Here is a 14,116-nt window from a genome sequence, read left to right as displayed (position 1 = left end):
GGGAGACGGCTTCCTTCTAACCTTGGTCCCCACTTCAGGCACCTGTCTCACTCTGCTGTGTCCACTGAGGCAGATTTGGCCAGTCTCTGTGTGGGACCTTCCAGAATTGTCCGTGTCGCATTTGGACCCAAACTAGAAATGTTGCTTGGATTCTTTCTTTGCCTCCTTTTCCAAAGCTCACTCAAATGTTCCCTCTTATGGCAGGCTTCCCTGCCAAGACAGTTAATTAACTTTCCTTAGGCTTCTAGAATGTTTTCTGTCCTTTTAAAAGCAGCTCTTATACTGCATGGTATTAACCTGTTCTTGCTCATTGTCTTTCTGATCCTTTAATGGTGAGCCCATTTGCCCTTTAATTCAGCAAGTAACATGTCTTGAGTGCTTGCTACATGCTGGGGTCAGTGCTCCAGCAAGAGCTACAGGAGGCACAAACCTGCCTTCCAGAAGCTTACAGTCTTGTGAGGGAAAAGGAGGCATTTAGGTTGTCTGCCTGTCACCCCGAATGGTGACCCCAGGACCCGAGCTTGGGCATGCAGGATGAGGGGTGGGTTTACAGAGGGGGATGAAAAACTCTGTTTGGAACCAGTACATGTGAGAGTCCTTGTGGCCTGCCCAGCAGAGAAGTGCAGAATTCTGAGTGGTCAGGATGAAAGTCTTAAGCTTAGGAGAGAGGCCTTGACTGCAGAAGGGAGTCAAAGATGGATCAATGAATATGGCCACTCAGGGGGGTGTATAGAATGCCTGGGGGACACCAGCATTTAAGGGCAAGGGGAGAAGGGGAGGGAAGATGAGGGAGAGAAAGCCCGGAGGGGAGGGATTCCAGGAGGGAGAGTCCACAGTGTCAGTGTGCAGAGAAGCCCTGCACTGTGACCCGAACCCTTGCTTGGGTGGACAATTAGGAGGTCATTAGCAACCTCATTAAAAGGGCATTGAGACATTCATGCTTCTTGGGTGGCTATAATCAAAGAGACACATAATAAGAAGTATTGGAGAGGATATGGAGAAACTAGAATCCCCAGGCATTGCTGGTAGGGATGTAAACTAATGCACCTGCTTTATAAAATAGCTTGGCAGCTCTTCAGAGAGTTAAACTTGGGGTTATCATCTGACTCGGCCGTTCCACTCCTAGGTAGAGACTCCAGAGAAAGAATACACATATCGACATAAAAACCAGCACACAGATGTTCCTGGCTATTCGTAATAGCTCAAGGTGGATAAATAAAATGTGGTATATCCATCAATGGGATACTTTTTTTCGCAATGAAAAGGAGTTGAACCACTGATATGTGCTACAACTTAGTTAACCTCGAAAAGACTATGCTAAGGGAAAGAAGCCAGTCACAAAACACAACACGTTGTGTGATTCCATCTCTATGACACGTCTGGAAGAGGCAAATCCATAGAAACAGAAAGTAGATTAGTTGGTCGCCAGGGGCTGGGGGTGGGGGGGATGGGGAGTGATTAGGAGTGGGTCTGGAGTTGCTTTATGAGGGTCTCAAATGTTCTCAACTTAGATCGTGGTGATGGTTGTACAACTCTGTGAATATGCTAAAAACCACTGAATTACACACTTTGAGTGGGTGTATTGTACGTGGATGGTATCTCAGTAAGGTTGCTGTAAAAATAAAAGTGCATTGAGGACGAGGCCAGCTTGTCCCCAACAGGGGGCGCAGTAGAAATCGTGGGTGTCAGTACATGGTCTTTGTTAAACTACAGGAGAAGGAAGCCCTCCTGCCCTTGGCCGAGAGTAGCCCATTTACCAAGGTGCCATTCCCAGCATAAAAGGCCACCTTGTCACACGGATCCAGGGAGCTCATATTGTGGTCTGTGTGAAGGGTGTCCCCTGGACTTATGCACGGTGACCCTGCCCACACTGCCAAGGAGTCCACGTGCACTGGGTTATTTGCCTGCTGTGGGAGTGGATGTTGTAGACCTCACTCCATCCCGCCTGTGGCCTGTTCTTGACTTAGAGCTCTGCCAAGGTAGGATGGCCAGCAAAAGTGGGGAGTGGACTTGGGCTCAGGAGCATCAGCGAGTTCTCTTGCTTGATAGCGCTTGGCTCATCCAAGAGCCTAGAATAGCCTGATGCAGCAGAAAACCCCACTCTCCGTTGCTGTCTGAGTGGGGCTCAGGGAAGTGGCGGCTGTGCGCTGGTAGGCGTGCTGTGACCCCTCAGGCCCTATGGGGCTGAGAGCCTGTTGGCTGTCCTAGGCGTGGGGGTGGGGTGGAGGCTTAGGGGCCAGTCCCATGGCCTCACCCCTCTTCATTCCTGTTTCCTTAGTGACAGTGCATCCAGCAACCCCAAGACCCCGGATGGTGCACACTCTTCTCAAGAGATAAAGTCTGAGGCCTCATCCAATCCCAGCTCTCCGGAAATCTGCCCCAACAAGGAGAAGTAAGAGAGTGAGGGTGGGGGAAGGGCTGACTTTAGCCACTCGGAGCCCTGGAATACGCTCTCTGCTGACAGCCAGCATTTTAGCCTTGAGAATTCTCTGGAAACGTGAAAGGCAACAGGCAGGGGCATGGGGAGGCACTGGCGGGCCAGCTCAGTCTCTGCCAGGTCTGCCCTGCCAGTGAAGGGGGTCTCGCTGAGTGACCGGGGCCTGCCCCACTCCTGTTCCCACAGGCCCTTCATAAAGTTGAAGGAGAACGGCCGAGCCAACATCTCCCGCTCCTCCTCCAGCACCAGCAGCTTCAGCAGCACGGCGGGGGAGGGCGAGGCTATGGAGGAGTGTGACAGCGGGGTAGGTGTACCTCCATCCCGCCCTGGGGAGCAGGGTGGGGGGCCCTGGGCCCAGCCAGACCCCTGCTGTATGCATCAAACTAACTGCTGTGGGAAGAGCCCCACCCAGGCCCTGTGGGTAAAAGGGAAGGTAGGGAAGCAAGAGGTGGGCCAGTCAGCCGTCTCTGCTCTCTGGGAGCAGTGGCTTGGGGGGGTCTCCGCAGAGTGGCACCGGAGCGGCAGCAGGGGGCCGGAGGCTGCACTGAATGGTGTGTGTCCGTGCCATGGGGCTCCTGGCTGGAGAGGAGAGGGCCGGTGCTCTGTGTGGCCAGACCATGGGCACTTTGGGGGCAGGGTTAGGGGCGGCAGAAAGAGCAGGTCCAAGTGTGCCAGTGGGAGGCAGTGACCGCCCTGAGCTTGCTGGGGACCTGTGGCAGGCCTGCCATGGCGCGGGTCACCCTGTGGTGCCGCTGAGGACGGAGCTGGCCCTGCTCACCCAGCCTCTCTCCCCAGAGCAGCCAGCCGTCCACAACCTCACCCTTCAAGCAGGAGGTGTTTGTGTACAGCCCGTCCCCGAGCAGCGAAAGCCCCAGCCTGGGGGCGGCCGCCACCCCCATCATCATGAGCCGGAGTCCTACAGGTCAGTGACGTCTGGGCATGTGCACCATGAGGCTGGCGGGGGGAGGGGGCAGGGGCTGTGTCCTGACCACTGTTCGTGGGCGTGAGCCCCAGCCACGCTCAGTCAGGCGGTTTCCGCTTCGGCCCCAAAGGGTGAGGCCCTTGAGCTCTGCTAGCCCGCTTCATCTGTTCATCAGCCTTAAGACACCTGTGTTCTTATTGTCTCCTTACTTGTGGGGAAACTGAGGCTCTGAAAGTGCAGTGATTTTTTTTGGTAGAGAAGTTGGGATTTGAAAGCCGAGGCTCTCTTGCCCCACCCCCGTTACTGATGCCGGGTGCCTCTGCCACGCTGGTGACCTTGACAGTGCAAGGGTACGGAGCGGGAGGAGTGTGACAGGCGGAGGGGACCGCACATGGTTCCTTGGGCTGCGGTTCATCTAGGGGACAGGTGTGAGAGGAGACAGCACATAGGGTGCCAGGCTGCGGCTCCCATGGAGACCCTGGCAAGGAGCTGGGTGTCATCCTGCTGGCGAGGGGAGCCTTGGAGGGTCTTAAGTGGAGCAGTGCCTTCTGGACTAGTGAAAGACTGTTTTGGTGGCCGCAGCTGGCCGAGCAGACAGGATTGATGGGGAGTGGGCGCAGAGAGAGAGAGATCAGCAAGGGGTCACAGTGGGCAGTGAGGGGTGGCTGGGCTGTGGATCAGGGGTGTCTGGAGAAATGGGAGAAGGATGTGGGTTCAAGATGCTGATGGCAGAGTCTGCTTGGGATTCTATCTCTCCCTCTCTGCCCCTGCCCCCCCTTGTGTTTGCTGTCTTGCTGTCTCGAAATAAATAAATAAACTTAAAAAACAAAAAAACCATTAAAAAGAAAAGAACTGTTAACCTCAATGTTTGTTAAATAACAGGAATAAAACAATAGTGAGAGGTTCTCAACCGGGGGGCACTCTTGCCTCCCCAGAGCATATTTAACGATATTGAGACATTTCTGATTTTCAGGATTGTGGGAGGAGAGTGTGCTGCTAGCGTCCAGTGGGTAGAGGTCAGGGATACTACTAAACATCCTACAAAGTGCAGGGGCAGCACCCCCCCCCCCCCCCCGCAAAGAATTATCTGGCCCCAAATGTCAATGAGCTGAGGAGAAACTCTAGTCAAGTGATAGAAACACAGAAAGAGCTGGTTCATGCGCTTGCTCTAGTCCTGCCCCCTGTGCCGGGCCACTGCAGAGCCCGGTTCTTATCCTGGTTGTGGCATGGATAGGTCCATCTCTCTGAGCCTCAGTTTCTTCATCTATAAAGTGGGTAGTAATACAGATACTCTGATTTTCAAAAAATGACGCTTAATGAAATATTGAAGGAATGAATGAAACAATCTGTAACCAAGCTTGGCTCCTACTTGGTATTAGGTACATATCAAAATAAAGTTTTGAGTAATGGGAGGGTTAGAGAGTGTCTGCCACTTGCTGAAGGTCACCCAGGGCAGAAGGGGACCTCGAATGGGCCTGGTAACTCCATCTCCTCTTATCGTACCACATGGCATGTTGCTGTCAACCCCCTTCCCTGGCGCATTATGTAACCCCAGGGCTACTTCCTACTCCCAGCCTCGCAGAAGTTGTGCTGGGTACCTGCAGGAGCAGGGTCAGTTTGCAGAGATCTGGAAACTGTTTTGAACTGTTTGGCTGCGCCTGGGAGAGACGGGGCCAGGGGGAGGGAGGTGCCCTCGGAGGACCTGACTTCCAGGCTTCTGTAGTCTCAGATGCCCCGACCGTTGGTCATGTCACACCTGGGCTCCCTGGGACCCTGAGAGGGGACTGGCAGGTCATAGTGACAGGTACTCATGGTGCTGGGTGGGACCCCTTGATTCGAAGCACCAGAAATAAGTCAGCAGCCTCTGAGTGGAGGGTACTGACTTGCCGATTCCCTGGGCCAGAGGAAAACCACAAAGCCAAGTGGCCCTCCTGCCAGCAGCGTGCTGGGAAATGTTTAACAACTGGCTCTCCTGCTGTACACACACACACACACACACACACACACACACACACACACACACGTTTACTATAAACTTTACTGATACAGAGGATCTGAAGCACACAATTTATAAATAATAATCTTTATTATAAATCCCATATTCTTACTGATATTTGTCTAACCTTGGTATCTGTAGGCAACTAAAAGTTGCTGATGACCAACAGGTGTAGTTCTGACATGAATGATGATTGATATTTTGTCAGTGACACGTGCAACCTCTTTGCTGAATCAGATACCAGTTTTCAGATACTGGAAGGGTACGGACTCGGTTTTTGGCGCTGCTTATAATGTAATGGCTACAGACACAATGCATTTTCACATTTAATTGATATTTTTCGCGTTTTCTCAGGGGAAGCCTAGACAACAAAACAATAAGTCAAGCCCTGGTTTTGTAGCATTTGCTGATTCCTGAGGTGTAATGCTCAGAAATGTGGCTGATCTCAGGCTAGCGGTGAGCTGTGGAGTTGGGAAGGAGCACCAGACAGGCGCCGTGGACATAAATAGCCTGAGGAGAGTAGATCGTAATAAAATGCAGAGAAATAATTGGGAAGCGATGACTTCTGAGTGTTTATTACCTTTTGTAAAAAAATGTTTATTTATTTTTTGGGGGGGAGGGGCAGAGAGAGAGGGACACAGAATCCCAAGCAGGCCCCGTGCTGTCAGCGCAGAGCCTCACATGAGGCTCGAGCTCACGAAAGTGAGATCATGACCTGAGCCGAGACCGAGAGTCTGATGCTTAATCGACTGAGTCACCCGGTCACTAAACAGGTGCCCCTATTTAGTACCTTTGACGAATATAATTTATGGAATTGTAAGCTTATATAGTTTGATTTTAAAAAAAATGACTGGGTTTACCAACTAGCTTGCATTTCTGAAAACTTATGAAGAGTTGGCTTTGACAAATTGCTGCAAGTCAGCCGGAGTGCTCCGGGGAGGGAGGAGGCCCTGCTCCTGCTCCTGCCCCCACCCCCACCCCCCGGGCGGCACCCCCGCCCCAGACACACAGCCCTGGTGACCTCTACAGCCTCAAGGTCTTTTCATGGACGATTCTGTTTTTCCTAGATACCAAAAGCAGAAACTCCCCGAGGTCAAACCTGAAATTCCGCTTTGATAAGCTCAGCCATGCCAGCTCTAGTGCGGTAAGAATCCAGGGGGGTGAGGGTAGTGGGCGGAGCCTCCCGCATCCCGCATTCCAACCTCCTCCAAAACTCAGCTGTCCTTTCTGGGGGTCTGGGGAAGGGGGTGCCTCACACATCACAGGGGGTGGAGGAGGAAAACTCTGGTCAGGTCTAGGGGTGACGCTGCGGTCCCCGCATGGTGCAGGCATCAGCCTGGGGGGTGCCAGCCACCTCTGCCACACCTCCTGTGTTAGAGTCACACCCTGGGACACACACCAGGTGTGAGCTGGGAAATGCTGGCTCCTGGGGCCTCATGCCCCTTCCTGAGCTCACCAGGGAGTTGAAAGCTGGGTGCACAGAAGCTGTAGATTATGTTGTCTAGTTATTTAAAACTCTTACATGGGTTTCTCTTGAAACAGGGTCACTAATGTGAAAGAGGATTCCTTCGCTTGTCAAAGGTGGGTCGAGTGTTTGTCCTGCTTTGGCCATGTGGCAAAGTATGTCCACTCTAAGACCAGGGAACTAGTGGCCTGATAACCTGAGAATGGCCAAAGAGATCCTGACAGCTGGAGAGGGCCGGTCGCTTCTTCCCCGAAGCTTCTGTGATGGGGCGCAGGTCTGGATGCGGAGGATTGCAGGTGGCCTCCGGTGTGGCTGGGGAGAGTTTCCTGATAGGATTGGGTCAGGCTCACCCAGTTGGTCTCCCTGCCCTGGGAGGAGCCTGGTTCCAGCAGGCAGGGGGCCCGTAGCCCAGAGCGGGCCTCCCTGCCCTGGACGGGGGATTCCGCAATTTGCCCCCCTTGCCTCCCTGTTCTTGGCAGCCTTTCCCTCCTTGTGTCTTTGGCCAGGGCTCTGGGCTGAAATGTGTCCCCCCATCATGTTCAGAGGTGCCCTAGCCCCCTAAACACTGTACTGGATGACCCCGGGGAGGACTTCCGTTCCAGCTGTGTGGTTTTCAGCAGAGCGGGGCATGGGTCCAGTTTGACAACACTGAGGCCTGACCTCCTGCTGGTAAAGTTACTGGAGACCCATTTGAATGCCCATTCCTCTCCTGCCTTGGGGCTCCCGGGGACAGGGGGTGTGAGTCACAGCTGGAACCAAGGCGGGGTGGGGGCACAGCTCCTCTCACTTTATATAAACCTGATCTATGAAAAGGCAGAAGGGACCGTGGGAATTCTGATGCTCACCTTTACTCCCCGTCGTGTACATCCGATGCCTCTGTTCATCAAGTCCGTGTTTATTCCCAGCTTTTCAGGCTGCGTAACCTCCAGTCCCCTTGTGTTTGGCCCATCCTGTCACAAGCACATCAGTGGGCTATAGCCTTGGGCGCACGCTCTCCTCTTCCTTACCCACCGTTTGGTCACCATCTCCCTCCTTCTCTCCTCCAGGGAAGCCCCGATTCTGTCTTGGAGAAGGCTCCTGTTCCAGCAGTTTGGGGGTGCCATCCACTACTCTGACCGTCACAGTCCTGCTGCCCCACTGACCACCTGCCCACCAGACCAGTTAGCTGTCCCAGTGTCCCGATCTGGCCACCGTCCTGCCTGTCCCCTTGCCGAGGCACCCTGCAAGCACTTCCCCTTCTCCGGACAAGGCCTCGTTCCTCCGGGCTCCCCCTGCGCCTGACTGCCCCATGTGATGTGTGTCTGGGTCCTTCGTCATCTTGTTTTGTCCGTAGAGGAAAGAGTCGGGCAAGGGAGGGAATGTGGGTCCTAGGGACTTGGTCACACAGACAGGAGAGGCAGAGAGGGTGGTGAGGTGGGGGGCGGAGGCCACCGGTGGGAAGCCGCACCCGGAGAGGGGCAGCACTGGATGTGACAGGTGCAGTGAATACACGTAGTCGTGGTGGAGGGACCACTTTCCCGGGAACAGAGATTTGTAGCAGCCCTCCAAGGTGTCCTGATCGAAACCAGCTGTGTTGCCCCCACAACCGTGTGCTTCTGTGCTAGAAACTTCTTCCTTGCCCACTTGCTGACATCAGGCCCGGCGCTGCCTCTGTCCCTGCTGCTGTCAGCTGACCGAGACTGAGCTGGGCGTGTGTGAGGTGGCGCTGTGCTCTTCCTCAGCGGCAGCCCGGTGGCCGTTGCTGTGGGAGAAGCCCCGTGCCTATGTCTCCGCTCGGGGCAGGTGTTTTCCCCAAGAAGGGGCAGGCAGCCCGGAGCGGGAAGGAATTCGGGGAGAGCAAGCTGGCAAGTCGCGCTCTGGGGCCTCGGCTGCGGGGGACCTTGGGGCCGCGGGCTGGGCTGGGTCTCTGCTGGCTGTAGAGGCTCGTGGAAGAGTTACTTCAGCCCACCGCCTGGGGCAGAGCCGGGGAGGCGACATGGGGCACGAGCTGTTAGGCTTGGCCAGGCCCGGGTGTGGGCACAGAATGTAGGTGTGAGGGAAGGGGCGACGTCCTTCTGCAGCTTGTCCTCCTGGCATCTGCGGGGGGCCCAGGGCTACCTTGGGGGCTCTTCCCAGCTGCTGTGCCCTCTGGCCATGTTGGCGCTTGGTCCCCCAATCTTCTTCTTCAGTCACGACTCTGCAGGCAGTGGTCCCGTTGGTGAGATTTGTACCACCTGGGCCCCGGCGGGGTGCACTTCAGACGCTGTCTGCCCCCTGCCCGCTCGGGCGGAGCCAGCCCACTCTCAGGAGCGGCCCCATATTCGTGCTTCTTGCCCTTCCCTGTCTGCGGTGCGAAAGGTCGTTTCCGCTGACTGGCCCTGCTGGGGGTTAAGGCGGGTGTGAAGTAAAATGAGTAAAACATGGAGTCTGAGGAGCAGAGCCTCGGAGGTGCTACGGCTTCAAGTGCACGTTGGGACACAGGACAGCCAGGGCGACTCAGGATGGCTTCCTGCTTCAATGAGCAGACGACAAGGATTTCTACCAGATGTTTTCTTTGCGGTGGGATCTGGGCCTATTCCCAAGTCAAAGCAGCCCCAAGTCAATGTTCTACTTGTTTTTGACCGATGCCACAATTCCCGTTGCTTTTGCCATCAGAGCAAAACCTTGACCCTTCGTCTCTCACTCGTGTGGATGTTGTCGGGTCCTGTTTGCAAGCTGGGCGGGCCTCTCCCCTCACACTCTGGGAAACGTGTTTACTTAAAGTACTAGTCCGGTAAAATTTCTTCTAGTGAGAAGGTCAACAAATGTCTGTGTAGCTTTTATTAAAAGTCACTGTAGCGGCACCCGCTGCTGGCACGAGGTCTGCGGATTCTGGCAGCATTTTGTTGGCTGAGTTTCTGAAGGATCTTGGAAGGTCAAGCTGCATTTTTAAAAAAAAAAAAAACGATTCCAGGTTCTGGTTTGCTTCTCTGGATAGCTGGTATTTACAGCTGCTTGGTGGTTATGCTGTGTTGTGTTGTGGTCTGGGGGTCCTTTGGAGTTTCCAGGTTGTCCCCACCCTGTCCTACTTGGGAACCTCATACCCGCCTTCCTCCACTGCTCTGGCTGCTGCACCCGCAGCCCCCACTGCCTGGGAGGGCTTTGTCCCTGCCTCTGAGCCAGTGGCCAGGAAGGTGGGGCGTGTCCGGGGAAACAGAGGCATAGGCGTGCTCCCTACGAAGCAGGCCTGGGAAGTGGTTCTCTGCCTTCTTATGTTACTAGGGGTACGTCGGACTGGATCCAAAATGTCCTTCCTCTGGGTCCTGTCTTACCTTCTCTAGAAAGCCCATCCTATGGCTTCTAGAGTATACATGACCAGCCCCGCTGAGGTCCTAGGGCTGAGGGGGAGGAGGAGAGCAGGGAGTGGGCAGTCTTAACCTCACCCCTGTAGACCGTGGGGCAGGCAGCGTGGGTTCCTGGAGGCTCCTTCCCCCATATTCTCCTGCATCTGCTTGGCCCAAAACTTCCTTTCATTGCTGCGCCCAGTCTTGGGGCTCAAAGATTTGCTCAAGTCTCATTGGTCCCTGTGACCAGACTAATTCTGACGGTGCTCGTGCTGGTATTTGAGGTGCTCTGCTTGTGATCTGGACACAGGAGAGGTGTTTCCTGGACACCTCTCTGCTTCTGGGAACTGCCTGACTCATGGGAGAAATGATATTTGTCGGGCTCTGTAGGGTATCCATTTGCCTCCACTCAGTTGATGCTTAAAAGCAGAGGCAGAAAGAGCTTGAGAGAGAAGATCTTAGCTAGAGTTTCTAATGAAGGGAAAATGATGAATGAATGAAAAATGAATGAAAAACATTCTGTGGTTCAGCCTCGTTGGCATCATCTCCATGTCCCAGCCTTCCGGGCCCCTTTTGACATCTAATCCATCCAGATCATCATCCAGCCGAGAAACCTCAGCCCCCGTGGGGAAGTAAGTCGGTGGAGATCACACAACCAGTGAGTGGCAAAGCTGGGATTAGAACCCACGACCCAGGGCCCTTTCGCCTGCTCCACCTACATGGTCCCTTCAACAAGTGGCTGCATTTGCCGGGGCCCTGAGTTTTGGAGGAGCCTTGCTGATGCCTGGGCACTGGTTGGGAGCTGTCAGCAGTCAGGGTGGGGCCTCAGTCTCTGTTCTTTTCATCAGGAGGGATAGTCTCTCAGTTTTTCAGTGAGGGCCCTGGGGTGTTGGATGCAGCTTGAGCAGAGAAAACCTGGAGGGCAAGAGATTTTAGTGGGCTTTTCCGGGTAACGTCCATTCTTCAACTGCCCTGTAGGGGTGGGGGCCAGGGCAGAGATGGAGTTAACTAACGCTGTTTCCCCCCCTTAAGTTAAGGAAAATGGTAGAAGAAAACTCTCCTATTCTCCCCGACCCTTAAACAAAGGTGGTTAATAAAAATGTAGGCTCATGTGACGAGGTGGGATGAGAGCCACCGTCACTTCTTACCCTGGCCGTTTAAAGTGCCAATGCAAACACTACCTTCTTCATTTGATTCTGAGTCAACAGAGACAGGTCATCGTGGGGGATAGTCAGGGGTCAAGTAGGTGGCTGGCAGGGACCCAGACGTACAGCCATGCTTGGGACCCCACGGCTTCTCCCAAGATCTCTAGCTCCCTTTCTCAAAAGTGAGGGTGGGTCAGTGGAGTTTGCCAAGGCTGCGAAGGAGCATTCTATAAGCCCTGATATCTGTTTTTACCACTAGCCCCTTGCCCACCCCAACCCCACATCTCCTTCCTTTCAGCTGGCCCATCTGCTCCTTTGGGAGGAAGGAGACCACCCGCACTAGGGCCAAGGACAGTGGAGCCCTGCCTAGTGAGAGGCTGTTGGGGCAGTGGCTCTGTCCTGTGCCTTACCAGCCCTGGAGAGAGGGTGTTTGTCTGAAAGACTGGAATTTAAATGCCATCATCTTTGATTTTGTGATATTTCCACTTGGAACGGTCAGTTCCTCCTTCCCACTTCCTTTAGCATGTATGCCAACTCTCCCCTGTCATGGGCGTTCCCCTTCTACGCTCCAGCCCGGGGATTGCTGGTGTTCTAGTGTGAAGAGATTCCTTTGTGTGATAGAACCTCAGAAGTGTAGCTTGGAAATGATGATCCATGTGATGATGACTTTTCTTTCTTTCCTCTTCTTGAGGAGGTGATTCGTAGACCCCGACTGCCTATGTAATGTAAATAATGTACATTTAATTTATTGCTATGGTAGCACATTGTATTTGTTAATGTATAAAACAAATTCTAAAAGGTTGACAAATGTATATTTTGTTGCTTAAATGTGTCTTTGCAGAAATTGACAATAAATAACATATTTTGTGTCCATCATTGTTCAGACTTCTTTGCTTGGGGCCCCGAGCCCTGAGCATCGTCATTCATCAGAGCTTGAATACTGGCAGTCCGCGGGGCACATCTGGCCTGTAGATGTATTAGTTTGGCCTGAAACGTGTTTTTAAAATACTTGAATTCGTTGCCAATGTTTAGAAAACAGTTGATGTTTAGACCACAATTAAAATGAGAAAACAAAAAACCCAACCTAGAAATTTCATATAAAATGTAAATTTTCTGCTTCTCATAAAAACCAGTTGTTGGATCTTCCTAGCAGTGCCACAAAATTGGTCTGCACTCCTTAGTGGCTACCCCTTTGGTGAGACCTGAGGCCCTGCAGTCCCCACCATTCTCTATTGTTTACACCTGGAACGTTCCATTCATCCCTGTTGTTTGCTCGGCCCCTGTAGGCATCTGAGTTTGAGACCCCTGCTATCCACTGATTTGTCTCCATTCTGCAGTTTTTTTCCTTCTGCTCACTATTTTTCTACAGTCCCAATTTACCTCTTCAAGGATTCCTTTATGATTAAATGCCCTCTCTCCTCTCCACCTTTGACTTCCAAAGGGCCATGCTCTTATGTACGTTTTGCTCTCAGTGTTTGGATATAGGTTTAGAAGTAATATCTGTATCTTTTGTATCTTAAGAAATTTGAAGCAGGAAACAGGCCTTTTATCTGCTGGGACTTGGTTGTGTGATCTTGGGCAAGTGACTTCTCTGCATTTGCATTTTCTTTTGTGTATAATCAGAAAAATAACCCACAAGCAAAGCATGAGCATGAAGTCAATTCATAATGGGGAAAGAACCTTGAAAAAAATGGCAAGTGTTGGGGCGCCTGGGTGGCACAGTCGGTTAAGCGTCCGACTTCAGCCAGGTCACGATCTCGCGGTCCGTGAGTTCGAGCCCCGCGTCAGGCTCTGGGCTGACGGCTCAGAGCCTGGAGCCTGTTTCGGATTCTGTGTCTCCCTCTCTCTCTGCCCCTCCCCCGTTCATGCTCTGTCTCTCTCTGTCCCAAAAATAAATAAACGTTGAAAAAAAAAATTAAAAAAAAAATGGCAAGTGTTATTCAAGCACGAGGTTCAATAATAATTGTTATTATAATAGCAGTAGATGACTCACTGGAGGATTACCGTGAGCTGAGCGTTTTACGTGTGCATTCAGTCCTATAACATGACTGCTAGTTCCTAAAAATCACAATGCTGGGGCACCTGGGTGGCTCAGGTTGATTAAGTGTCCGACTTTGGCCCAGGTTGTGATTTCGCAGTTCACGGGTTTGAGCCCTGTGTTGGGCCTGGAGCCTGCTTCAGATTCTGTCTCCCTCTCTCTGCTCCTTCCCAGCTTGCGCTCCGTCTCTTCAAAAATAAACATTAAAAAAAAAAAAAAAAGATGATTGGAGAGGTCCTTAAAAAAAAATAAACATTAAAAAAATAAAAATCACAAGGCTAAGCAAAAACTATGCAAGCACAAGGCTTATGGAAAATGGGGCTAGGGACCCAACACTCAAGCACTTTGTCAGTGATACATAAAAAGGAGGTTGATGAAAATGGTAGCAAAGTTTTACATATGTTAAATGATTAAGAAATCAATACTACAATAAATACAGCTTTTTACTTTGAAACAGACCTGAAGTAGTTTGATTGTGGAGTCAGGCATTGGAAGGATCGCCGCGTGTGGGTTATTGTGGAGAGGCGGAATGAGAGTTTTCTGCAGTCGGACCGACAGTGGGAACACCAGATGTGTCTGGGTGTGGCTCCCAACACATGGTTCGCCAGGGTAGCTGGCAGCTGTGAGGTGGGTGCTGAGTGATTTGTGCGTTCCCATGCAGCTTGATTCAGCTGGGCGTGGTTTTCTCGGTTCACCTAGTATTTCTCATGGATGAGTTAGTTGTGCAATCAAATGTGAAGTTTGTGTTACACTCGAATTTTCCCCATGATATATCTATCAATTGCATTGGACCAAATTTCCATTTGCAAAA

The 14,116-nt window shown here is 52.3% G+C and overlaps 1 protein-coding gene across 5 annotated transcripts in view; it reads left to right on the top strand.

Annotated features, from left to right (window-relative positions):
* RAP1GAP2 (RAP1 GTPase activating protein 2) overlaps positions 1-11,383 on the top strand; it is a 206,915-nt gene extending 195,532 nt beyond the window's left edge. For all 5 annotated transcript variants that reach the window (XM_030295234.1, XM_030295231.1, XM_030295235.1 and 2 more), the window contains 6 exons: positions 2,279-2,392; positions 2,624-2,741; positions 3,233-3,359; positions 6,423-6,499; positions 6,898-6,936; positions 7,867-11,383. In XM_030295234.1, coding sequence (XP_030151094.1) covers positions 2,279-2,392; positions 2,624-2,741; positions 3,233-3,359; positions 6,423-6,499; positions 6,898-6,906 — 445 coding nt within the window. In that variant the 3' untranslated portion in view covers positions 6,907-6,936; positions 7,867-11,383. The remainder of the gene's footprint in view (positions 1-2,278; positions 2,393-2,623; positions 2,742-3,232; positions 3,360-6,422; positions 6,500-6,897; positions 6,937-7,866) is intronic.
* Positions 11,384-14,116: the final 2,733 nt, after the last annotated feature.

This window comes from Lynx canadensis, chromosome E1 (assembly GCF_007474595.2).
Source record: "Lynx canadensis isolate LIC74 chromosome E1, mLynCan4.pri.v2, whole genome shotgun sequence".
Classification (NCBI taxonomy): domain Eukaryota; kingdom Metazoa; phylum Chordata; class Mammalia; order Carnivora; family Felidae; genus Lynx; species Lynx canadensis.
This window is presented reverse-complemented; position numbering and strand designations above follow the sequence as displayed.